The 27,063-nt window shown below is 36.9% G+C and overlaps 1 protein-coding gene across 1 annotated transcript in view; it reads left to right on the top strand.

The window, feature by feature from the left end:
* TANC2 (tetratricopeptide repeat, ankyrin repeat and coiled-coil containing 2) overlaps positions 1-27,063 on the top strand; it is a 326,281-nt gene that overhangs the window by 79,019 nt on the left and 220,199 nt on the right. Inside the window, exon 3 of the mRNA XM_052658122.1 lies at positions 10,910-11,092. Coding sequence (XP_052514082.1) covers positions 10,910-11,092 — 183 coding nt within the window. The remainder of the gene's footprint in view (positions 1-10,909; positions 11,093-27,063) is intronic.

The raw sequence follows: 27,063 nt of genomic DNA on the forward strand, positions 1-27,063 counted from the left end.
CCTGGGATTCTCCAGGCAAGAACACTGGAGTGGGTTGCCATTTCCTTCTCCAATGCATGAAAGTGAAAAGTGAAAGTGAAGTCGCTCAGTCGTGTCCAACTCTTCATGACCCCGTGAACTGCAGCCTACCAGGCTCCTCCGTCTGTGGGGTTTTCCAGGCAAGAGTACGGGAGTGGGTTCTCCATTGCCTTCTCTGTACTAGCATGTGAGATGACTGCAGTTGTGCAGTAGTTTGAGCACTCTTTGGCATTGCCTTTCCTTGGGATTGGAATGAAAACTGACCTTTTCCAGTCCTGTGGCCACTGCTGAGTTTTCCAAATTTGCTGGCATATTGAGTGCAGCACTTTCATGGCATCATCTTTTAGGATTTGAAATAGCTCAACTAGAATTCCATCACCTCCACTGGCTTTGTTCATAGTGATGCTTTCCAAGGCCTACTTGACTTCACATTCCAGGATGTCTGGCTCTAGATGAGTGATCACACCATCGTGATTATCTTGGTCGTGAAGATCTTTTTTGTATAGTTCTTCTGTGTATTCTTGCCACCTCTTCTTAATATCTTCTGTATCTGTTAGGTCCAGACCATTTCTGTCCTTTATAAAGCCCATCTTTGTGTGAAATGTTCCCTTGGTATCTCTGATTTTCTTGAAGAGGTCTCTAGTCCTTCCCACTCTGTTGTTTTCCTCTATTTCTTTGCACTGATCTCTAAAGAAGGCTTTCTTATCTCTCCTTGCTATTCTTTGGAACTCTGCATTCAAATGGGTATATCTTTCCTTTTCTCCTTTGCTTTTCACTTCTCTTCTTTTCACAGCTATTTTTAAGGCTTCCTCAGACAGCCATTTTGCGTTTCTGCATTTCTTTTTCTTGGGGATCGTCTTGATCCCTGTCTCATGTACAATGTCCCAAACTTCCATCCGTAATTCATCAGGCATCAGATCTAGTCCCTTAAATCTATTTCTCACTTCTGAGCAAGCATTTATTATGGCCCTGTGGTAAGCCAAAAGCTGTTTTTCACAAAACAGTAATAGTTATTTGCACAGGATGGCATAGCTTTTTTTTACAAAATTCTAGAGATCTGCCCAGAGTTCACCTAAAGTTGTGCAGTAACCATTGAAGAATCCCTAACTAGCACTGGTACATCAAGCACTTGGGTTATGTAACCCAAGTGGCAAAGCAGCTGTTACAGCAGCCCATAAGTGTTGCAGAGACGTCAACTGTTGTGAGCCTCCTCACATCAAACAGTCTTGGTAAATGGTTCATAGTTGCCTACCCAAAGGAGGTACAGATTGCTTCAAAATTCCAAAGAGGTCTCCTGGGCATTGTACCTCTTTCTCAGTATTAAAAGAGAGTAGGTACAACACCTTCTTCACCTTGGAAGGGATGTCTTGAATTGCTCAACACTGTAGGGCTCACAGAAAGTTTACCAGTGTGGAAGACCTGTGAATTTCTGTGGAATTTATTTCCCACCCTCTGGCATGCATGCATGTATTTTATCACAGTGTTTAGATCAGTTGCTGCCTCTTGTTCACCAAGTCTTATCAGCATGAAATTATTGAAGTAGTAGACCAGCATGGTGCCCTTATAGAATAGAAAGGCAGTTAAGGTCCCTGTGGATTAGATTATTACTAAGAGCAGGAGAATTAGTAGGTAAGCACAGTGAAAATGTATAGCTGGCCTTATAGCTGAATGCTTACTGTTTATGATGATCTCATTCTCAGGTCTGTAACTGCAAACCTTGTGCCAGGAGTATGTGGACTTTCTTTAGGAACAAAATCATACCTAAAGCAGCAGCAGCAGTGGTATTCACAACCTGAATAAGTTACAAAAATTTTTAATGCTGAATAATATCAGGTGTTTGGATGTACTATCCATTTACCTACTGAAAGGGCATCTTGGTTGCTTCCAGGTTTTGACTGTTGTTAATAAAGCTGCCATTAGTATCCATGTGCAGGTTTTTGTGTTGATTTCAGTTCATTGAAATGAGTTTTCATTTCATGACTGCTGGATTGAAAGGTGAGAGTATGTTTAGTTTGTAAGAAACTGCCAAGTTGTCTTCCAAAGTAGCTGTACCATTTTTTCATTCCCACCAGCAGTGGATGAGAGATCCTGTTGCTTCACATCCTCACCAGCAATTGGTGTTGTTAGTGCTTTGGATTTTGACCATTCTAATAAGTGTGCAGTGGTATCTTGTGGTGTTTTAATTTACAATTCTCTAATGACATATGGTGTTGAATATCTTCTTCTTATTGCTTATTTGCTTCTATAGTGAGGTGTCTGTTCAGGTCTTTTGCCCATGTTCTAATTTTTTTCTTGTCATTGAGTTTGTATACTTTGGATATTTAAAAATTTTTAAATATGAAGCTTGGGTTCTCATTTTCTTAGCAGTGTCTTTCACAGAGCAGACACTTTAAATTTTAATGAAGTCTAGATCATCAATTATTTCTTTCAGGATCATGCCTTTGGGACTGTTTTTGAAATCTCATCACCATACTCAAGGTTATCTAGATTTTTCCATGTGATATTCCCAGAGTTTTACACTTTTGCACATTACATTCAACTCTGTGATCCATTTTGAGTTAATTTTTTGTGAAGGATGTAAGGTCTGTATCTAAATTTATTATTTGGGTTATGGATGTCCAGTTGTCTAAAGATCATTTGTTGAAAAGACTCCTCTTTTCTCCGTTGTGTTGCCTTTGCTCCTTTGGCGGTGTTTACGTGGGTCTATTCTGGGCTTTCTCTTCCGTTGCATTGATTTCCTTGTCTCTTCTTTCATCAGTACTACAGTGTCTTGATTACTGTAGCTTTGTAGGACGTCTTGGAAGTTCAGTAGTATTGGTCCTCCATCTTTGTTCTTCTCCTTCAAATATTCTGGGTCTTTTGCCTCTCCACGTCAATGATAGAGTCAAGGTCAACAAAATAAATTACTGAGATTATTGGGTTTGTAGTAAGTCTATTAGTTTGAGGAGAATTTTTATAGTTTTGATCCTGTGCATTCATGAATGTGGAGTTTCTCCATTTATTTAGATCTTCTTTGACTTCTTTCATCAAGAGGTTTTGTAGTCTTCCTCATAGAGCTTCTGTATATTTTGTTAGAATTATACCTAAGTATTTCATTTTTCAAATCCACAATTTCATAACTTCAACATCCTGGCCTCATCTGAGGCTGGTCTGATGCATGTACTGTCTCCTTGTGCTGGGTTGTGTTGTTTGTTTGTTTATTTGTGTTTATTTAAGTGTGCCTTGTAAGTTTCTGCTGAAAGGTGAACATAGTATACTGGATAAAATTAACTGCAGTAAATAATAATGTAGTTTTAACGTGGGGGTGGTTGGGGGGCAGCATCTCTGGTCCTGTGATTTTGGTGAGCTTGCGCCCCTGGACTGAGAACTTTGCCAGTGCCTCTGAGTTATTGTGTTCCATTGATTTTGTGTCCATTCTTTTTGCCAATACCACCTGCTCTCTAGATTGCAGTAACTTGAGATTAGTCTTGAGGTTAGGTACTGCCAGAGTCCAAACATTGATTTTATTGTTCAGAATTAGTCTATCCTAGTCCCTTTATTTTTACGTAAAAATTTAAAATCAGTTTTTTGATTTCTACCAAAAAAAAAAAATGCCCACTGGATTTTCATTAGGATTACTTTAAATCTATAGATCAGTTTGACACTTAGCATCATAAAATCTTCTGATCCATGAACATAGTATATCTCTTCATTTAGGTCATCAATTTCTTTCATCAGTGTTTTGTAGTTTTTAGCATACAAATATTGTACATATTTTGTTAGATTTATTCCTAATTTCATGTTTTTAACGGTGCTATTTTAATGTTACTGGTTTAATTTTTTTATTTTACACATATTCATTGCTGGAATATAGAAAGACACCTGCTTCTTGAATATGGACTCTGTAACCTTTGAGTTTGCCTAACTCACCTTTTTCTTTTTCCCTAGTGGCTTTTTTTTTTTTTTTTTGTAGATTTCTCAAAATTTTTTGCCTAGGCAGTCATGCTATCTGATACATACCCTGTACTAGTTATTACTCTTCTCTTGGCCTGTTTCCTGCTTGATATATGGACTTGTTATGAGACTGTTACTGAGTGATGGAGTGATGTAAGTTAAAAGGACGTTTGGAATAATTTTAGGCAAAACTCCTTTGTTTATAAAATATGTAAAAGCCCATTGGTTTTAAGTTTATCACTGTGCTGTGTTTTTTCCTCTGAGTACTTTTTACGAATAAGCTTTTGAGAACATATAAACTGGAAAATTCACAAATTATATCAAAAGCCTTTAGCATGATAATTCATTGAATTATATGTACAGTTCAATGAATTATCATGCTAAAGGCTTTTGATTTATAAGTTTTATTTGTGGTCATTTATGCAACTTGAAAAATTAGAAGGCATTTCTGTAGAACAGGTATGGCCTTTGGCTAAAGAATTTCTTTAATAACTTGAAATTTAATATTTTATAATCATCTGTACTGAATATAAGACTTAGTGAAGACTGAAATTTTTATTGAATCATAATTGCTTCTAACATTACTTTAGTGTCCATATACTTGATATCCTTGTGCTTTCTCAATGCAACTTTTGAATGCTTAATTACCACGTACCTAGCATAATTGAATTTTTTTCTGTGTATTAGCAGTTTATTTTTTCTGCCCATATCTCTATCACATTATTTTAGTAATTTTTATTCTGAAGCAGGAGAAAGTGAGTAGTAGGAAAAAGAAAGATAGAAAATGAAGATTTAATAGTTTGGGGTGCCAGTAGATACTATCTTGCATGCATACCACGTTGCTTCAGTCATGTCTCACTCTTTGCGATCCTATGGACTATTGCCTGCGAGACTCCTCTGTCCGTGGGAATCTCCAGGAAAGAATAATGGGAGTGTGTTGCCATCCCCTTTTCCAGCGGATCTTCCCAACCCAGGGATAGAACCCTTGTTCTTCCATCTCCTGCATTGGCAGGTGGGTTCTTTACCACTAGCGCCACCTGGAAGCCCCAGATACCATCTTACATGCTTGGTAAATTGGATTTCAAATTTTTTACTTCCTTATTGGTTATAAAATTGTTCATCCGTTCCTTTTACTGTGTAGCTTTTTCGTGGTTCCCACTGAAATGGGCCAAGTGTATTTCCATGGTCCATTGATGTCTTACTTGGACTTACTTGGGCCAGTAAAGTGTTAGTGAACAGAGGTCTTAAATACACTCTTCTGATTGAACTTGGTCTCCTGCAGCCCTGTGATCTTCCAAGGGAAGAACATGCCCCATGTATTCACTGAAACATATTTTTATGGTTTTTTCTCTATAGCTACAATGAGTTCAAGCGCAATTTATAGGCCAGAGAAGATAGAGGAAAAATATTTTTAAGCAGAAAAGTAAACTAGGACATCCATACTGGACTAATTGCAGTATTATTCCTTAAGGAGTATTATTAGAGTCTAAAATTATCAGCCAAGATTTAACATTGGAAAATTTCAAGTGAAAAGAAGTATTTCACTAAGTCCAACGCATTCTTCTAGATACATATATATTAAAAAAAAAAACCTAATTGTGATTCTTCTTTAATTAGGGAACTATTACACTGATGATATACCTCTTTGTTTTTAAACATGTGAAATACTACGTGCATGTGCTCAGTCGTGTTTCTTTGTGACCCCATGGGGTGTAGCCTGCCAGGCTCCCTCGTCCATGGAATTTTCCAGGCAAGAATACTGGAGTGGGTTGCCATTTCCTACTCCAGGGGATCTTTCTGACCCAGGGATCAAACCTGCATCTCCTGCATTGGCAGGTGGATTGTTCACCATTGTGCCACCTGGGAAGTGTAAAATACTATAATTCCATATAAAATTATAGTAAAATACTGTAATTCCTTATAAATCAGTCTCATGTCTATTTATGAAAGCCCCCAAATTAGAAATCTGTTAAGAAAGAGACTTGATAAATAGGTCTAGGAAATACAGTATTCATCTGATCACAGCTCCAGAGAGAAAGAGAAAAGAACCATTGGAAGAGAAGAATTAGTCAGTGTAGCGAAAGAAAGGACCTAGTGACTAGTGAGAAATAAAAAGTTAAGACCTATTCTGGTAAAATTTCTGAAATCCGAAGAGAAGGAATAAGTCCTAGATTTCTACCAAGAGAAGTTTTGGGGAAAGATAGAGTGATCTGGACTATGGTGATAATGGAAGAAATGAAGAGAACATGGCAGATTTGAATTCTATTCAAGATTGATAATCTGCAGAATAGCTTTTGCATTTGTTGCAAGGGGCTGTGATGGGCAGAAATGATTACTAGGCTTTGGTTTGAGTAAATACATAAGTAGGTGGTAAATATATGTAATATTTTTAATTGAGGTAATTTTAACCATTTTATTGTGTATAATTCAGTGGACTTTAGTACATTTACAGTGTTGTACAAACATCACTGCTATATAATCCATCACCCCAAAAGGAAACCTGTACCTATTAAGCATTCAGTCCCCATTCCTGTAGTCGAAACCTAATCTCCTTTCTGTCTGGATTTGCTTTTTCTGAACATTTCATATAAATGTTTCATATAAACATTTCATACAACGTGTAGCATTTTTTAGTCTGGCTTCTTTCACTTAGTATACTGTTTTCAAAGTTTTATCAGTGTTGTAGCATGATTCAAGCCTTCACTATTTTTATTGCTGAATAATATTTCATCATAATATGTCACATTTTCTTTATTGATTCACCAGCTAATGATGTTTGAGTCGTTTCACTTTGGGGCTATTTTGAATAATGCTGCTGTGAATGCCCTGGTTTTTCCTTGAAAACCTGTTTTCGTTGCCTTTGGGTATACACTTAGAAGAGGGTTGGACTGGATTAGATGGTAACTCTGTGTCTAACTTTTTGAGGAACTGCGAAAATGTTTTAGCCAGCAGCTATAACATCTCATATTCCCACCAGCAGTGTATGAAGGTTCTAGTTTTTCCACATCCTTACCAACACTTCCCTGTTGTTGTTTTAACAGCATCACACTGAGTGTGAAGTGGTATTGCATGTAATACCATGTGCTTGTTTTTTAAAAAAATTTCCCCTCAGTTTTATTGAGATATGATAGACAAATAAAAATTGTATCTATTTAAGGTGTGCAACATGATATTTAATGAATATTATATTGTGAAATGATTGCCACAATTAAGCCGATTAAGATATCCACCACCTCACATGTTTACCCTTTTTGTGTGTTTGTGTGAAAATACTTGAGATCTACTCTCTTAGCGTATTTTAAGTATGCTGCTGCTAAGTCGCTTCAGTCGTGTCCGACTCTGTGCGACCCTAGAGACGGCAGCCCACCAGGCTCCCCCATCCCTGGGATTCTTCAGGCAAGAACACTGGAGTGGGTTGCCATTTCCTTCTCCAATTTTAAGTATACAATATATTATTTTTTTGCTGTAGCCACCATGGTGTACGTTAGGTCTCCAGAACTTATTCATCTAATAACTGAAAGTTTTTACCCTTTGACCAACATCTCCCTTTTGCCTCTACTTCCTAGCACCTGGTAACCACCATTCTCCTCTCTGCCACTATGATTTTGATCTTATTTTTTTAGATTCCACATATAAGTGAGATTATGTGGAGATATTTCTTTCTATGTCTTGTTATTAGCTTAATGTCCCCCAGGTTCTATGTTGTTGCAAGTAAAAGAAGTCCTTCTTTTTTTTTTAAGGCTGAGTAGTATTCCTTGGATAGAGAGAGTGTGTATATGTGTGTAAAATCACATTTTCTTCATCCATCCATCCATCCATTGGCAGACACTGAAGTTGTTCCTATATTGTGGCTACTTTGAATAATGCTGCAGTGAACATGGGAGTGCAGATATCTCTTTGAGATAGTGATTGTATTTCCTTTTGGTATATACTCAGAAGTAGGTTAGTTGGATCATATGGTAGTTCTATTTTTAATTTTTGAGGGCTCTCCATTACTGTTTTCCATAATGGTTGTACCAATTTATATTCCCACCAACAATGTATAGGGGTTCCTTTTTCTCCGCGTCACTGCCAATCTTGTTATCTTTTGACATTTTGATAATAACTGTCCTAACAGGTGTGAGGTGGTATCTCATTGTGATTTTGATTTTTGTGATTGATGAGTGTTGATGTTGATTGCTTTTTCATGTGCCTGTTGGCTATTTGTATTTATTCTTTGGAAAATATTTATTCACATCCTTTGCCCATTTTTAATTAGGTTTTGTTTTTGTTATGAGTATGGGTACCTTACATATTTTTAGTGTTAATCCTTTTTCTGATATATGGTTTGCAAATATTTTCTCCCATTCTGTGGTTGCTTTTTCATTTTGTTGACGCTTTTCTTTGCTGTGCAGAAGCTTTTTAGTTTGATATAGTTTCACTTGTTTTTATTGGTTGTACTTTTGATGTCAAATCCAAAACAAAATCATTTTCAAGATGAATTACATGGATTTTTCCTCCAAGATTTTCTTCTAAGAACTTTATGATTTCAGGGCTTCAGTCAGTTCAGTTCAGTTGCTCAGTCGTGTCTGACTCTTTGCGACCCCATGAATCGCAGCACGCCAGGCCTCCCTGTCCATCACCAACTCCCGGAGTTCACTCAAACTCAGCATCCATTGAGTCGGTGATGCCATTCAGCCATCTCATCCTCTGTCGTCCCCTTTTCCTCCTGCCCCCATCCCTCCCAGCATCAGAGTCCTTTCCAATGAGTCAACTCTTCGCATGAGGTCGCCAAAGTACTGGAGTTTCAGCTTTAGCATCGTTCCTTCCAAAGAACACCCAGGACTGATCTCCCTTAGAATGGGCTGGTTGGATCTCCTTGCAGTCCATGGGACTCTCAAGAGTCTTCTCCAACACCGCAGTTCAAAAGCATCAATTTTTTGGTGCTCAGCTTTCTTCACAGTCCAACTCTCGCATCCATACATGACTACTGGAAAAACCATAGCCTTACGTCTGTCTTTAACCCATTTTCTGTTGATTTTTGTATGTGGGGTCAGACAAGGATCCAGTTTCACTTTTCGCATGTGATTATGCACTTTTTCCAATACTGTTTATTGAAGAGACGGTCCTTTCCCCATTGTGTATTCTTGGTGCCCTATCAAAGGTTAGTTGACCACATATGCATGGGTTTATTTCTAGATTCTCTGTTCTCTTCCACTGATCTGTCTGTTTTTATGCTACTACCAAACTGTTTTACTACTGCTTTGTAATATAATTTGAAATGAGGAAGTGTCAGCTTTGTTCTTCTGGCTCAAGATTACTTGATTACATTAGCTGTTTAGAGCTTTTGTGAAAGATTGTGAAGGAATTTTAGGATTTTTTTTTTCTATTTCTGTGAAAAAATGTCATTGGAATTTTTATAGAGATTACATTGGATCTGTAGATTAGTTTGGGTAGGAAGAACATTTTGATAATTATTACAGTCCATTAACACAGGAAATCTTTCCATTTATTTATGTCTTCAATTTCTTCATCAGAATCTTATAGTTCTCAATGTACAGATCTTTCACCTTGGTTAAATACATTCCTAAGTATTTTAATCTGTTTGGTGTTAAGCATGCTACTTTAAATTCTGTTCCTTATTGCTCTGTGTTCCCTCTGAGGCTATTTATTTTGCATAGTCTTTCTGACTTGCTTTTTTCATGTTATGTTTCTTTGTTATTGTTAGTTAAGGGTCAGATATTATATATGAAAATGGTGGAAGTAATCTGAGACCTATGATGATGTTATCTTCCTCTGAGAAGATTGATGTTTATAGTTTCTGGCAGGCGCAAGCAATCTGGGATTGCCTTGATTAACTTTTCTGGTGCACATTTGGAGCTGAGCTTCAGTCCTATAAAGGCCAGTCTAGTTTTGGTTTATACTCACTCCTAGAATGTAGCCCTTTGGGGTTCCAAACAAAGTCCCTCTTAGAAACTTGGTTCTCCCAGCTTGTCTTCCCAGCTCTGTAAAACTGTCAATGACTTAGCCTTTCAGATGCCACTAAACGAAAAGCGAACCCACATACAGGTCTCAGTCTTCTTGTAATTCTTCATCATGCCGTTAACTCTCCAGTGCCTTTAGGAAGATTTTAAAAACATAGACAGTTGTAGTTTTCTACAGCTGGGCAAAATTGGTCTGAAGTATGTAATCTGCTGTTACCAGAAGTAGAAGCCAACAGCATATCTGTGGAAGTAAACAACATATCATTTACTCTTTTTTTAAATGTTTGAGCAGATTCAGAAATCACCGTATAATGTTAGTCTTACCCACTTGTATTTTCATGTGCATTCTTGGAGAAAGAGAATAAGAAAGAGTTACAATGATCCTACCAGGAATTGCACAGATTGCATTGTCAAGCAGGTGAATATCTTCTTTCATGTTGGTCTTATCAGGGACAATTGAAGATCGTTGTTCTAATTATAACACTTGTTGTGTTGTACTACAATTATTATTTTTTAAAGATTTTTTTTGATGTGGACCATTTTCAAAGTCCCCGTTGAATTTGTCATAATATTGCTTCTGTTTTATGTTCTGTTTTTTTGGCCACGAGGCATGTGAGACCCCAGCTCCCTAACCAGGGGTTGAACCTGCACCCCACCCCCTGCACTGGAGGTGAAGTCCCAACCACTTGACCTCCAGGGAAGTCCCCTGTAATTATTATGTGACCACATTGCTCATGAAACAGTGAACCATTACAAGGAGGAATCCTATCTTATTCTTGTTCAGTTTCTTAGTGCTAGACCTCAAAATAAGTACCCAGTAATGGAGAAATGAACGAATGTGTTGGGAATACCTTTTTTGTCTTTTGAGAGTGAAGAATCAGTATCAGTATACACCGTGCTGAGTCATCCAGAAAGGTCAGTTTTAACAGAGAAGAATTTTAGGAGATGAACCTCTTCTCACCAGCTCTTTTGTCCTGTCTTCTCCTGTCTCATAGGTGGCATCTCCACAGAAAGCGACTGTGCTTTTGAGCCAGACTACGCCGTCCCACCACTTCCCGTGAGTGAAGGTATGCAGCACATTCGGATTATGGAGGGCGTGTCTCGCTCTCTTCCATCCTCCCCCTTACTCACACATCAGTCTATCAGTGTTCGGCTCCAACCTGTGAAGAAGTTAACTGGTAAGGACTTTACCTACGTTGAGTATGTTTACCAGGAAACCTAACAGTACGCACTCTAGATCATAGCGAGTATGTTTATGTGCATCTCTAGGTTTTTCCTCTTTGGCCTTTCTAATGTCACAGACTCTTGGAAAGTAGAGCTCCCACTGATTTTAATTTAGGAAATTAGACTAGTGCTCCGTTTGACAGATTGATGTATTTATTTTCTAAATGATCCATCTGTTGTGGACATATTTTTCCAGGCTTTCAGGAAATTTCTGGTTTTGCAAGAATATACTGTTGTTCTGATTGCATTTATCAGCTTGTTCGTGTCAGATTACCAGATGGAGATATTGTAATTTTAGAATAATGAAAGCTTCATAGTTCAGTAAGGGTACATATTTTTTGTCTGAAATCTTGATTTGTATTTTTCATACCTATTTTTAACAGCTGATTTAGATGTTAACCTCTCCATGGTACTCTCCATGTTTACCTCTCCAACTTCTTAAAATATTCACTATAGGTTGTGGATTGACTTTAACATGATCTCACAGTATGTATTATACAGTCAGATCAAGTTGTTAGGTATCAAACTGTGTCTTTACTAAGTGAACTTTTATCTCTTAAAGCTTTTTCAGGAAAGAAGATTTAATATGTTAAATGATACTTATGTGCAAAAGTATGTATGCCTGGGTCATTTTGTTAGATTTCTTTTAACGTTATTAGTTTATATCCAGTATCAGTAAGTTGACTGGCATTGAATGGATTATGAGTGTATGGAGGTAAGAAATGAAGTCATTCCCAAAGGATATATTGACTTCCTCCTATGTGTCTGGCATTGAGTTAGACAACAGAGTTGATTATCAAACAACAGTTCAAAAGAAAATAAAATGTTGGGGGGAAATGAGATTTTCAGACTCTTCCGTCTATTTTGAATAAAACTTGCATTACAGTGTTTATAATTTTCATCAAAATGATAATATTTATTCCGTAGACCTGCAGAGCATAAGTTATGCTCTTATATTGTTTATTTTTGTTTTAGGCATCTTCAAATGACTGACTCAAAGTCTGTTTTGATTCTTGGATTAGGTAAAAATCAAAATAGCTTAATAGCATTTTACTAAAATACTTATTCCTTCTGTTATCTAAAAATAGGAAAATTATATGTAATTGGTCTTGAATAAAAATTTCAAAGCTTAGAAATTTCCCCTTTTTCTTACAGTTTAAGGTATTATTGATTACTGAAAATGCAAATAACCAAATCTAATGGCTGCCAAGTGATGTGCTTCATTTTACCACACATATGGGAAGAAATAGCAAGAAAAATTGTTACCTTATGGAACTTAGCTGTATTGCCCAAGATTTTAGAGATACCGCTTTCCTGTCCCATTTGACTACTCCAGTTTGAACTTCAGCTTAAATAGACAACCTTTAGGTAACCCGAAAGATAAGTACATATGACAACAAAACCAACAACATGCCTGGAAACAGAGAGGTGGTAGAGGGAAGCAGCAGTAAGCATCCTTGGTTAATTACACGTGTGAACTATGCAGGTTTAATATTACGATGCTTGAAAGGTAAGTATCCTCTCAGATCATTTTGTTTTATTCACTGAAGAGATTTTCAAAGCCCTAAGAGTTTTAAGTTAGAAGATGCATTTTAAAATATCTGAACAAAAGAAATCTATCTCCTGAAAGAGGATGCCATGAAAACTTTTCTGTGGCAAATTTTCCCCCAAGTGAATTAGGTGATAAAAATCTTCTGGTTTAACCCAGAATGAAATTACTTTGGAATTTAAATTAAAAAGATTATTTAGTAGATTACTCATCAGTTATCTTTCCTTTCCTAATTATATTTTGGTATAAATAAGTAAAAAGAACATTGAATGGAAAAAGATTAGCTGACCATAAGGGAATGTCCTTCAGAGAATTGTTCTTAACAAAATACATCAATTGAATATGGCCATTAGGGCTACACTTCCTAATTTCTCCATTTCCATTCATTTAAACTTCCAGCCACCTTATCTTGCTTATATTCATATTACAACCAAACTGAATAAGTGGGGCCAGAATAGTTATCTTTTTCTGTTCTCTTTCTGACTTTGTCTAATATTTAGTCCCCTGTCTATGCTGCCCTCAAGGTGGTTTGCTTGTTTTCCTGTGCTCCTTGTTTAGGACCTACTAGAGGAGGCACTGCTCTAGATACAGTAGACAGAGTGCAGGAAGAGGCACCTGCAGCCCCTGCCTTTGAAGATGTTTACATTCCAGTTGTGAGGGAGCTGTAATAAACAATAACCAATAAAGAAATAATTTTAGATAGCAAGTACTGTAAGGGTAATAAAGTAGGAAAAGGGAGTGAGAAAGACCGGGGCAAAGTGGTTGGGGAGAATCAGAGGAGGAGCTGTTTGAGCCTGCAGTGTAGGAGCCCCATGTTCACTATCTGGGTCTGGAAGATCCTCTGGAGGAGGGCATGGCAACCCACTCCAGTGTTCTTGCCTGGAGAGTCCCATGACAGAGGAGCCTGGCCACAGTCCACATAGTCTCAAAGAGTCAGACACGACAGAAGCTACCTAGCGTGCTCACATGCTGAACTACAAAACAAAGCCGGTCATGGGAAGGGCTGGGGTCAGAGCCTTCCAGGCAGAGGGAACAACCAGAACAAAACTCCTAAAGCAGAAATCAGTGCTGGTGAGTTGAAGAATTAGAGAGAAGGTAGTGTGACCTCAGCAGAATAAGTCAGAGGCGAGGGGTGTATCAAATAGTTGAAGACATGGGCGAAAGCCAGAGTTTTTTATGATCATGGTAGGAACCTACTCTGTAGGATTTTTAGCAGAGCTGGAATGGGAAATAATATGATCTGATTTACCTGTTTATCAGAACTTGACGGCACATGTGTTATGAGTGGCCTGTGAGGGTCTAGAGCAGTGGTCCGCAACCTCTTTGGCACTGGTTTCATGGAAGACAGTTTTTCCACAGACCAGGTTAAGGGGGTTGGTTTAGGGATGATTCTAGTGCATTATATTGATTGTGTACTTTATTTCTATTATTATTACATCAGCTCTACCTCAGATCATTGGGCCCTAGATCTCTGAGGTTGGGGACCCCTGGTCTAGAGAATCCCACATTCATTAACCATGGGTGTGTTTTCCAGACCTTTAACAAGTCTTTACCTTCTAACAAGTTAATAGAGTATTGAAAGACAGTCTTTCTTTTTGTTTGTTTTATCAAGTAAAACATAAGAGTAACATTTCCCTATTACTGTTTTTTTATAACCTTTGTACTTTCAACATGTTTGTCGTAGTCCTTCACGCAGTTGTATATGAAGATCTATTTCCAGATACTTTGACTTATCTTTAGTCTCACGGGAGTGAGAATGGGGAAAAAGGCCTTATCAAGAATAAAGATATTCTTGAAAACTAAGTATGTGTGTGTGTGTGTGTGTGTGTGTATATAATTTTTTTTAAAGTATATATAGCTCTATCCAGTACAAAAACAGGTTACAGTAAAAGTGGTTAGGAGAGGAATGGGCTCTGTGGTCATGCTACTTGTGTCTGTATTGCAGCCCTGAGAAAGTCACTTAACTACTCCCTTGCTTCTGTTTCTTCATCTGCAAAGTGGGGTTAACGATCCCTCCTACCTCATGGATAGTCAAACCTGTCCCTTGATGGTTACCAGTGGCTTAATACATGCATAAATGCATGTATTTGTTGTTGCTAAGTCGTGTCAGACTCTTCATGACCTCAGGGACTGCAGCACACCAGTCTTCTCTGTCCTTCGCTGTTTCCCAGAGTTTGCTCAAACTCATGTCCATTGAGTCAGTGATATATCTAACCTCTGCCACCCCCTTCTCCTTTTGTCTTTGATCTAAATGCTCAGAATGTGTGAGCAGTTATTGTTGACAAAACTGTTTAAATTTGGTGAGAAGTTTTTAAAAACTCTATTGAACATTAGATACCAATTTGGAACTTTAAAATTTGTCATGTTTTAAAAATTATACCTTTAATGAGTAATAGTAACAATGATAACAATTCTCATTTGAGTGCCTGTTGTGTGACATACCATATAAACGCATATTCTTCACATGTATCTCCATTTTACACATGAATAAATGAAGCCTTAGAAAGGTAAAATGTCTTTCCCAAAATAATACAACTAAGAAGAGATCAAAGCCAGAATTAATACCTAAGCCTTTAAACTCCAAATGAGGTTCATTTTACCAGTGAAAAAATTGAGGTTTATAGAATTTACCCAAGGCATTTGGTGTATCAGTTAAGACTTTTTGTTTGAAAAAAAAAAGTAATAAGACATAGCCATGGTTTAAGCAATATAGAGTAACTAGAATACCCGGAGGCTGGTCATGCCTCAAGGGTCATTTGGCTTAGTTGGATATTGCTTTGCTTTAGGGGGAGGCACGGAAGAGAGAGTGCAGAAACACACCATTGGCCCTAGTTAACTGTGGTAGCAGAATGGCCACTGTTCTCGAGCTTCTTATTCAGTATCTTTCCAAGATGTTTTTGTTCATAATATCATAAAGTCCCTCAGGGTGCTACTTAACATGTAGAAATTGGGAGTGCCAGTAGTTTATTCATCCACACTTAATGAATTTACACTCTTGAGTTTAGTAGAAGTTAAATTTTGAGTATTCATACTGTTACTAGAGCTATAAATTGGCACACTGTTTTTGTAGGACAGTTTGAAATAGGTGTCAGAATTGTAATGCTCATCATCTTTGACCCAACAATTGTATTACTAAGAGTTTATTTTATAAATAAATGTGAACAAATTTAAAAATTATGTGTGTGTGTATATGTAATATTGTTTATGTAGTAAAAAAAGTCTATCAGTAATAGTCATCTATTTATGTTTTTAAATGATATGCAAACATACACATATCACACATGCATTCATTTGGTGGTGAAGTGGAGAAATGATAGCTTGAACTTAGAAGCAGGAGGAGAAAGACATGCATTTTGTTGTATGCCCTTCTGTAATGTTTGTGTTTCTATGGGTAAAACCCATTCTCAAGAGGCACTATAACAAAATGGACCCTGACTGCCCTTTCCTAATTGTGTCAGCTTGTGCAAAGTTGCTTCAAGTCTCTATACTTCAGTTTCCTTGTTTCTAAAATAAGGATTAAAATAGTATTTACCTCATAAGACTGTTAAGAGAATTGGATGGGTTGATTTGTATAAAGCTCATAAGACAATGTCTGGCATAGAATAAGCAGTCCAGTAAATGTTAATAATGATCATTATTAAATTTTAAAACAGATTTGTGTGAAATAAATAATAAAATAGATTGCTGTCAGCTGTCAAATATGAATTCTGAGCCTTTGAAACATGACCTTCAAGTAATTTATTTAATTGCCTTAAGTAAGTCCCTCTCCTGTTGTAGGGAGTTAACCTTAGAATACTGATGTCAAAAAAACACACAAAAAATACTGATGTCAAATGGATTAGTATCTAGCCTCTGGGAAAAGATTTTTTGGCCCGATTTTTAAAGTATTTGCTACCAATAGGTTGTAATGACCATGTGGCAGTCCAATTTAGATGGTAAATAATTCACAATATCCAGTACAGTCATGCTGCAGCCTAGTTATTTTAGACGCTAGCTAAGGCCAAAATATTGTTTTCAATATTCATAAAGTGAAATTATTAACTTGTTTCTGAGACATCCTGGGAAAATTGCTTAAAGCTATTTTGACATTAAAAAGAGCCTATATAGTTAGCCTACATAGTTGATACATTGTAGTGTACATATGATATGTTCTTTGCAAAGGAATAATTGTCTTGCAATTTTTAGAACCACTGAAATTCAAGGAGTACATTAGTAAATTTTATTAGAAAAAAATAACAGGGTTGCTATGAAGATTAACATTTCTTAAACATAAAATCTAGCTAGCGTATAATAAGAATTGATAAGTGTTACTTTTCTTTTAATTTTATGCCTTGGATAAAGTGGAAACATAGTTTGAGAAAATTATTGAAAAGCCACTTTGGAAATATAAAGAGCCTGGAGATCATGTTAGTCTCTGTAGTCTGATTTATCTCAGTACACTCATGCTACATAGCGTAAGAGTAAATAACTAGGTTATAACTAGGGATTTATAACCACGGAGCAAGTTGGGCAGGGTGGCAGTGGATGAAAAATTCCTAAGAGGAGAAATCAAGGGTAGGGAAACTCTTGCTGAAGATCTGGGTAATTAGATACCAAGTGTGGGATATTCTTGCTGAACTGACTTCGTAGGATTCTTGCTACAGCTGGGCTAAGCTGAGGCCTTGTCAAATAATTGGGTTTGACATCAAACAATAGGGATTGGCTACAACGGTGTGTTGTACAACACAGGGCATATAGCCAGTATTCTGTAATAACTGTAAATGGAGTGTCACTTTTAAAAATCGTCAGTGGGTAGATGGGTGGCTACCTACTGATGGCTCAGTGGTAAAGAATCCACATGCCAAGCCGGATACAACGGATTGATCCCTGGATTGGGAAGATCCACCGGAGAAGGAAATGGCAACTCACTCCAGTGTTCTTGCCTGGGAAATCCCATGGACAAAGGAGCCTGGTGGGCTACAGTCCATGGTGCTGCAAAGAGTCAGACATGACTTAGCAGCTGAGCAGCAGGCAGGCAGGCAGGTTGGTAGATAGAGGACTCAGAGCAGCCTGATTACATTTTAGTTAAGGAGAGAGTCTCTGTCAGCATATGTATTTTGAACACCTAAATGACAACATACATTATCCAACAGAGTTCTTGCTTTGGTGTTTGCACATACTGGATTTGCAACATAATTAAATTTACTCTTTAGATTTTTATAGAAACATAAGGTAGAAGTTTGTATTAATATATAGCAAATACTTTTCTACTAATTTTTGCATATTTGAATAGAAGTTATTCATACAGAATAAAAGCATTATTTATGCTATCATGGTATTTATTTATAGTGGACTTATGTAAGGTAGTTGTAGTATTGCTGTGTAAATTCCACTGAAACACAGTTGTTCTATCGTCCTCTCTATTCAACCACTACTAGGTAAAGTTTGCAAAAATGACAAAATGTCCCTTTATGGAGAAAGGGCCAAATCCTCTGGTCAGGATCAGCAATGTAAAGGAACCTCTGGACTCAATTACTCAAACATTTTAGGGTCAAAGTTGACATAGCCAAGTATATGCAAAATTGTAAGAAACCATGATAGTATTTTTTAATAGATCTCTTGTCAGTATTTACCTATGGGAAGTCATCCTTTTGTGCTCGGTTTCCCATTTCCTTGTATCTCTCTAAATGGTCATTGCCTCCTACAGTGTATTCTTTTTTTGTTTGAAAATCAATATTTCTAAAAGAAAATAGTGTCTTCCTAGGAAAATTACAGCATATACTACAGATAAGCATAATTCCCAGCTAGATGTTTTTATAATTTTCCTGCAAAACAGTTATTATTAACCATCATCTGTGTTCAAAAAAAAAAGATTTCTGAGATGTGTTCTTTTCTTTGATGTACCGTTTAACTGGTAAGCAGATGAGCTGATTCGCTACTTTCTTTTTCTGTCTTAGCATTATTAATTGTTTGGTTCTGATTTTGATCATAGAAAACTGAGTCACCTTGGCTAGTCTAAACAGAAAGACTTTCAGTAAAGGTTTATGATGGCTTTCAGAATCTCTCAAGAAGGCCTGACTGCAGTCAGAAACTTCACCACCCTGCAGTCCTAGAGGAGCAACATGACGACCTCTATCACAGTTGCCCTGGAGGAACCAGATGCTTCTTCACTGCAGAGTTTATCATATACTAATGGGTTTTCTTTTTCCCAGTGTGCGCATATGTGTACGTGTATGTTTGAGTGCTTCTATTAGAAAACAAGAAATACTGAAAGTGAATTTACTATTCATTTAACTCAAGGAGACAGAAGAAGCATAAGTAAACATAAAAGAAGTAATCAGAAAAAAATTAAAAGCAAAAATGAATACAAGTAAAATACAGAATAAAATCCTTGATCAGTCAAGCTGCAAACAAGTTCATTGAATAGATAAAGAGAGTAGAAAATTCTTTTGACCAGTATAATTTTCCATCATAGTGGAAAAGAGGAGCGAGATGAGTTAAATAACTCATAGGGCATATAGAGCAAGAAGTGAAATAGCCACTGATAATAATGTTCTTTGTTATAATAGAATATATAGTATACAGGTTTATAGTAGGACCACATAAAAACTAGATAAATGGAAGAAAACAGACTGTAAAACTGACCCAAGTAAACAAAAATATGACTAGCCCAGTAACCAGAGAAATCAAAGAACCCTAAGAATCAGCAGGTCCAGATGATTTTGCAGTTTTACTAAACTTTTAGGTAATAGTAATAATAGATAATGTTTATTGAGCTGTTTCTGTGTTCCAGACAGTATGAAATGCTTTACATAGTAAGCAGATTTAATTTTCATGGCAATCTAAGTGGATAGTCAGTGGCTTCTATGTCAGAACTTTCAGTAATGGCAAGCTTTCTGCTTTGTCCTTAGCCTGTTCTTTTGTTGAATAGTTTTAACCATCAATTTTCTATTTAAAAGTGAAAGTGTAGTCGCTTAGTCATATCCAGTTCTTTGCAACCCCATGGACTGTAGCCTGTCAGGCTCCTCTTCCATGAAATTCTCTAGGCAAGAATACTGGAGTGGATTGCCATTCCCTTCTCCAGGAGATCTTCCCGACCTAGGAATCAAACCGAGGTCTCCTGCATTACAGGCAGATTCTTTACCGTCTGAGCTACCCAGAAAGCCCCAATTTACATTATGTGCAAATATCCTCTGTTGTTTCCACCTAGTACTTTTGTTCATCTATGACATAAATGAACTTCCTCTTTCACATGGCAGTCCTTTATATCCTGGAAAGCCATTTTCATATCTGCTTTCTCTAGCTTAAGAGACTTCGTTTAAGACCTATCCAGTATTAAGGTGGTACTACATCTGTTACTTTCTTTATCTTCTAGTCTGATAATTATATTAAAATGGACATGAGATAATTTCAGAATTACTTTCCTTTGTGACTCTTTATTGACTCTCAGTGAGCATTTTTCCTTTTAATAAGATTTTGTAGAAGCTATTATGATAGTCATATTTTCTTACTTACTAGTCCTCCTAATTTCCTGCATGGGTTTACAAAGATTTTGTTAGTAGTTTCACGTTCTGTCTTCATGTTCTTTTAGAACTCAAATGTAAATTGTGTGGTCCTGGATTTCAGGTATATGTTTTTAAACTCATAACTTGGACTTCAGTGACTTCTTAACAATGTTTATTTTACTCTTTTTAGTTTAAATATGATTAATGGAGAAGATTAAAGCAGAATAAGGAGTAATTGTTCTGTCTCTTTCTTAGAGGCAGGATGTTAAGCATGACAAACTCTGCAGTCAGTTAATACTTATTATACAGAGTTCAAGCCCTGGCTTTGCCACTTATTAGCTATATGACCTTGCTCAAGCCACTTAAATCCTCTGAGCATGTTTTCTAATCTGTATTATAATGCTATCATTATTCTTATTATTTCTGCCTCACAAGGTATTGTATGGATTAAATAAGATAATATGTATGGTCAAGTACAGCTGATTGATTCGTAAATGGAAGCTTAGAACAAATCATTACATTTATTATCTTTCCCATACACTAAATCTGACCTTCTCATGTTTATTTATGTTATTTATTATTATTATTTATTATTTTCATGTTTTTATTCTAAAAATATCCAGACTTTTTTTTTTTTTTTTGCTGTCTTAAAAACAGCTCTCCTCGTTAGGGGCTCTGTTCTTCCTTAACAATATAATTAGAGGGTTTTCCACTCTTCATCTTTGATTACATCCTTCTGTCTTTGTATGTTTCTATTCTGGACACAAATCCGTATTTATCAGAGAACTCATGGTATGCCCATGTTTCTTTATATTATTTCATACATTTGTGGTTGTGTAAATTCCTTTTTAATTTTTAATCTATACTCGCAAGCTGGCTTCTCTGTTAGAATTACTGACTGTTGGCTCACAACTTCCTTTCTGTGCTTTTTGTTTGGAAATCTGCTTGCCTAAAATCTGAAGTATAGAGTTGACTTTTTCCAGCATTCTTATTAGAGTGGTGATCCAATACAGAGATGTTTGTATAGATAAATTTCTCTATGTGCCAAGCAGTTACTGTATCAGACCTGTAAGTATGATCTGACAGTTACTACCATGAAACCCTGTTACATTCAGTACTGTGCCCTGGATGTAATTCTCAATATTTGAAAGAGCCTAAAAAAAAATGTACATTTACTTGTCGTAAAGTTATAGAGGCTAGCTTATTTTTTTTGGATGAAATTATATCACCTTTTCTGTGATCAGCTTATGTTTACTTGAAACTCCGGTTAATAGTTTGTTATATCTGTTTTAATTAATAAATGAAAATTTTGGTATATAAAATCTCTTAAAATTTAAGTCTGTGTGGAGGAAAATAACAAAAGGAATCCTGACAGGTGAAAAAGTTGACAATTACTTGGTTGATAATCTCTGATACTCTTTTGAGCTAATGTGTGGTGTTTCTCAGAACTGAATATCACCTTTAAAGATGGTAGTGAAGTTTATAGGAAAAAAAATTTTTTATTGTCGAAGCTTCCTTTGTGATTTCCCCCAGAAAACTTACCACAGTTTTCTGGCACAGTTCCTAGGAAGTCTGTTTTTAAGCCTGATTGTCCCTGTTTTCCCTACTTACCTACCCACCTGCTCTGCAATATGAGCAGTTCAAAAAGTGTCAGATGTTGAATATAAGTACTAAATAATATTGGTCGTTAGTAATACCCTTCAGTCACAAAGTATTATGAAAGGCAAAAAAGTAAATATCCATGATTCAAAAGAAATCCTCTCAGTGACTCTCCAGACAGGAAGTAAATTATAGCATGGGATTATATAAAGCGTGTGTGCTCAGTTGCGTTTGACTCTTTGCAGCCCTGTGGACGACTCTTCTGTCCATGGAATTTTCCAGGCAAGAATACTGGAGTGGGTTGCCATTTCCCATTCCAGGGGCTCTTCCTGACCAAGGGATTGAACTTGTATTTCTTGCATCTCCTGCATTGGCAGGCAGATTCTGTACCACTGCACTGCCTGAGAAGCCCCATTTAAAGCTAAGCAGAGAATATATATTCACTTTATAATAACAGAACTTATTATAATGCTAAACCATGTTTTTTTTTCTCATTATAGAAAATTACGTGCCCTAAATGATATATTCCACTTGTAAGAATAATAAATACATTCTTGCTGTTCAGTGGCTCAGTCGTGTCCCACTCTCTGTGACCCCATGGACTGAGGCATGCCAGGCTTCCCTGTCCTTCACCATCTCCCAGAGCTTGCTCAAACACATGTCCATTGAATCGGTGATGCCATCCTACCATCTCATCCTCTTCGTCTCCTCTTCCTGCCATCTGTCTTTCTGAGAATCAGGGTCTTCTCCATTGAGTCAGCTCTCCACATGAGGTGGTCAAAGTATTGAAGCTTCAGCTTCAGTATCAGTTCTTCCAGTGAATATTCAGGGTTGATTTCCTTTAGAATTAACTGGTTTGATCCCCTGGAAGCCCAACGGACTCTCAAGAGTCCTCTCCAACACCACCGTTAAAAAGCATCAATTCTTTGGCGCTCAGCCTTCTTTATGGTCCAACTCATGGCAGGACAGAATTCTCCCTCTTTGATGAACATTTTAAACACCAGAGGGCAGAGTGTTTCAAAGGACATTTTCTTTGTCATAAATACATTATCCCATTATCATTCATTCTTTCATGTCATTGGCTGCATATTAAAAAATAAGAAATATGCCCGTTCGAGAATCATCTGTGTGTCTGAGTGATCTGATTTGTTTAGACAACATCATGAGTGATATTCTAATATATACGAGTTAGTTAATGTATGTTTTCCCTCTTTTTCCAGTTAAAGTCTGTATTTCTGGCTTCTGAAAGTGACTGTATGTACATCTATTATCATTTAGTGATTTTCATAAATTCAGGATTTACTTAGTGAATTAAGTAAAATGAGAGAAGGGAGATTGATAAGTACACGCTTTTAGTTCTGCTTATCCATAAAAACTTTCTGAAAAAGCCACCTGCCGGCTAATGATCTTTTTCAAATATTGGGATTGTAATTTAGAGATCACATTGAGGAAATTTTATTCAAGGGTTAGGTAATAAAGTCAACATAGCAAGTAAAAACTGTATATAATAAAAGTTATCCCCAGAAATCCCTTAAGTACCATTCATAGCATTCATTAAGCAGAAATACTGCTTCTCACTATGTTCAACCTTGCCAGTTTTTAAAACTCCTTCATTGACCACCAAATGAATAGTTGGCTCATGGGTAGAGGCCACATTATATGATTTTTAAAGAATATGTTTCCTTTCTCTTCTCTGTTAGTCATCAGTCTTCTCTTGGATGTTGAAGTCCTAATCTGGAGCAGTAGCCATTCCTGGGAAAGAAAAAAAACAAAATTAGAATTTAGCCAAGGGTTGAGTTTCTATAATAAGTAGTATGAATACTTTCTTACTTCTGTGACAATAGAGAGTTCATATATTCACCTCTTCATAAGTATTACCCTACCTTTAAGCACTATATGGTTTAGCACTGATGTTTGCTGCTGCTGCTGCTAAGTCGCTTCAGTTGTGTCCAACTCTGTGCGACCCCATAGATGGCAGCCCACCAGGCTCGACCGTCCCTGGGATTCTCAAGGCAAGAATACTGAAGTGGGTTGCCATTTCCTTCTCCAATGCATGGAAATGAAAAGTGAGAGTGAAGTCGCTCAGTCGTGTCCAACTCTTCATGACCCCATGGACTGCAGCCCACCAGGCTCCTCCGTCCATGGGATTTTCCAGGCAAGAGTACTGGAGTGGGTTGCCATTGCCTTCTCCGAGCACTGATGTTTACTCCTTAGCAAAAACTTATAAAGGGAGATGATTGGAAAAAGAATAAAAAGAATATAAAACTCTGTGTAAGGTTTAGAATGATTTACTTAAATTAATCATAAGGGAGTTAAAAATTAGTGCTCAGGGGAATAGCTTAGTCTCTTAAATCTCTTCCTACCCTTAAGTTAAACCTAATTAAAAAAATAAAAGCAAAACCTATGTACTTTGTCTTTTAAAGTATCTTAACCACGTCCTTATCCCTATCAGCTCCTACAAAGCATATGCAACATTAAAATGAAAATCAGTGAAAAAATGATTTGTTACCCAGGTTTGCATTTTTTCCAAAAGTAGTCTGGAATCTAATGTGTGGATCAGCTCAGCATGATTTGGGGGAGAAGGGAACTTTCCCTGTTTTTTTCTGAATTACTGAGGTATTGGTATTTTAAAAGATACAAAGAGAATTTCCCTTAAAAATAACCACTGAAGCCAAAAAAAAAAAATTGATTAAAAAAAAATACACTAAGTAAATTAGTCTGTCAGGGAAATGGAGAACAGAGGTATGCTATCCATAAAATTCTCAAATCTTACCTGTTAGTGTTAGTTGTTTAGTCATGTCTGACTTTTTGTGACCCCCATGAACTGCAGCCTGCCTGGCTCCTCTGTCTATAGGATTCTTGAGTCAAGAATACTGGAGTGGGTTGCTATTTTCTTCTCCAGGGGATTTTTCCAACCCAGGGGTAGAACCTGAATCCCTGAATTGCAGGCAGATTCTTAACTGAGCCACCAGGGAAGCCTTCAAATCTCACATAAACGCTCATTTTTAGGTTTGCCTTACATTTTCCTAGTTAACTGAGAGAAAAAGTAATTGAAGATGATTTGAAACAAGGTTCTTATTTGCATGGTCTTTACTATTACCATTCTATAGAGATTGCGTGTACTTCTTTATCTCCAAGTTATTATCTAAAGATGTTTATACAAGTTACGATGGGGCAGTAGAATTACGTGATTATCTTTATATACCATTAACACTAGTCCATGGAGTCTCTGTTTATCATGATTCTAAAATGAAATTTTGTTGTTTTTATTTGCCAAGTCATGTCCAACTCTTCTGTGATCCCATGGACTGTAGCCCACCAGGTTCCTCTGTCCATGGGATTTCCCAGGCAAGAATACTGCAGTGGGTTGCCATTTCCTCCTCCGTGGAATCTTCCTGACCCAGGGATTGAACCCACATCTCCTGCATTCGCAGGCGCTTTACCACTTTATCACTTTACCACTGAGCTACCCCAAATGAATTAGCTCCTGAGGCAAATATATACAGTATGTTGACACCAAATATTCAAACATAAAAACTAGCCTGGAAAAGTATTTACTCTTTTTTTTCTTTTTTTTTTTTAGTATTTACTCTTTTAGACTATTTGTCTTGTCTGTTGAGTTCTATTGAAATCCATTTTTCCTTTTCATCTTTGCTATTTTGCTTAATTAGGTATTTTAAAATAATATGACATAGATTTTTAGAGTTTCAAGCCTTTGCATTGCATTATTTTATTTCCACAGTAGCTTTAGGAAGAAAGTAGAAAATATGTCGTTACCTACCCACATTTTACTGATAAAGAATTTGAGGGTTGGAGTTAAGTGACTTACCCAAGGTTATATCTAGAAAGCAACTGAACCATTATCAAAACACAGTCAGAAGACTCTCCAAGTGCATGTCCTTTCTACTACATCACAGTCCTTTTATTCACATTTTACTGAGCTTATCATCATTTATGGAGAGTAATGCACCATAAATTGATGACTAACAAATTATAATTATCCCAAAATTATTATTACAGTGATAAGGCTGCCCACATAAGAGAACAGTATAATAAAACAATTACCTAATTGTTTTGCTTTAGTTTCTGAACGTTTCATTAAATATGTGGTGATGGGAAAGAAACCCATATTGATATGATACAGAACAATTCCATGTAGAACTGCCCTATCTAAAATAGATATATAGTACTAGTGAACCACGCTTCAGAAGACTAGTGAAAGATTTTTTTCTCTGAACAAGTCAGTTCAGAACCTTGTCTCCAGTACTGCAGAGTGCCATTACCACTGCTGAATCCAAGCATTGACACTTTCCCTAGCTCCCTCTTCTCCATGGTTCTTTTTTGAAGCTCTTCTGCTGTCCCCTGAAAGAAAAGGGACTCCTCTGGATTCCAGAGAGGTGAGGAGAAGCTGTGACAGGAGAAAAGTTCTCCAGGCTCAGGGCAAGGTCATCAGAAGCATGAAGTGGGATACTCACCCTTTCTCACCGGTGACTGACATAGGAATTTCCTTGATCACATGTGAAGGTTGTGAGCATTTTCAGGGCAGTTAGTGTCTTTTGCACCTTTCTCTCTCCATAAGGAATACAGGGTGGGTAGTATGCCTCTCTTTGAAATTTAAAGCATGGCTACTGTATTAGTCAACTGATGATTCTGCAGTTTTGGTGTATCTGGCTGCTCCATCTGAATGGAAGGTGTTTAATCAGGTTTTTAACATCTCTATTTAAAAATAAATTTTCTGCTATCTCATATTTTAGTTCCTTATTTATCACTGCCTAATTTTACCATTTAACCCAATGAAATGTAAAGGTATTACAGGCCCATATTCACTTGCTAAAGTATTACTGATCTATTTAGAAACCTCAATAGGCAGTTTTTTGTTTGTGTCTGTTTAGTTACTGTATTTTGCAATAGATATTCACATAGTTCTGATTTAGGAATTCAGAGGAATAAGATCCAAGGAGGAATCAGTAAGAAAGTAGTTTATTGCTTTAAGGCATGAGGAGCTTACAGCTCTTTAATATAAATTGTTCCCAGAATCCATGTCACAGCTCCTTATATGGCGCTGCTTTTTTCCCTCGGTTGCTATGACAACAGCAGCACTGCACCATTCATCAGCTCTGGACCTGGGCTGCATTGCTAGCCTTCCGTGTTACTCCTGAATGTTAAGAACATCCGTGAATCATTCACTATGTTAACGCTGCGCCATTAGAAACCTAAGAACCAGTTCTTCCAGCAATTTGCTCTAACCGAAGGATACAATAAACTGCGCCACAGAGAAAAATTATGTAAAAAT

This window comes from Budorcas taxicolor, chromosome 19 (genome assembly GCF_023091745.1).
Source record: "Budorcas taxicolor isolate Tak-1 chromosome 19, Takin1.1, whole genome shotgun sequence".
In the NCBI taxonomy this organism is placed as follows: Eukaryota; Metazoa; Chordata; class Mammalia; order Artiodactyla; family Bovidae; genus Budorcas; species Budorcas taxicolor.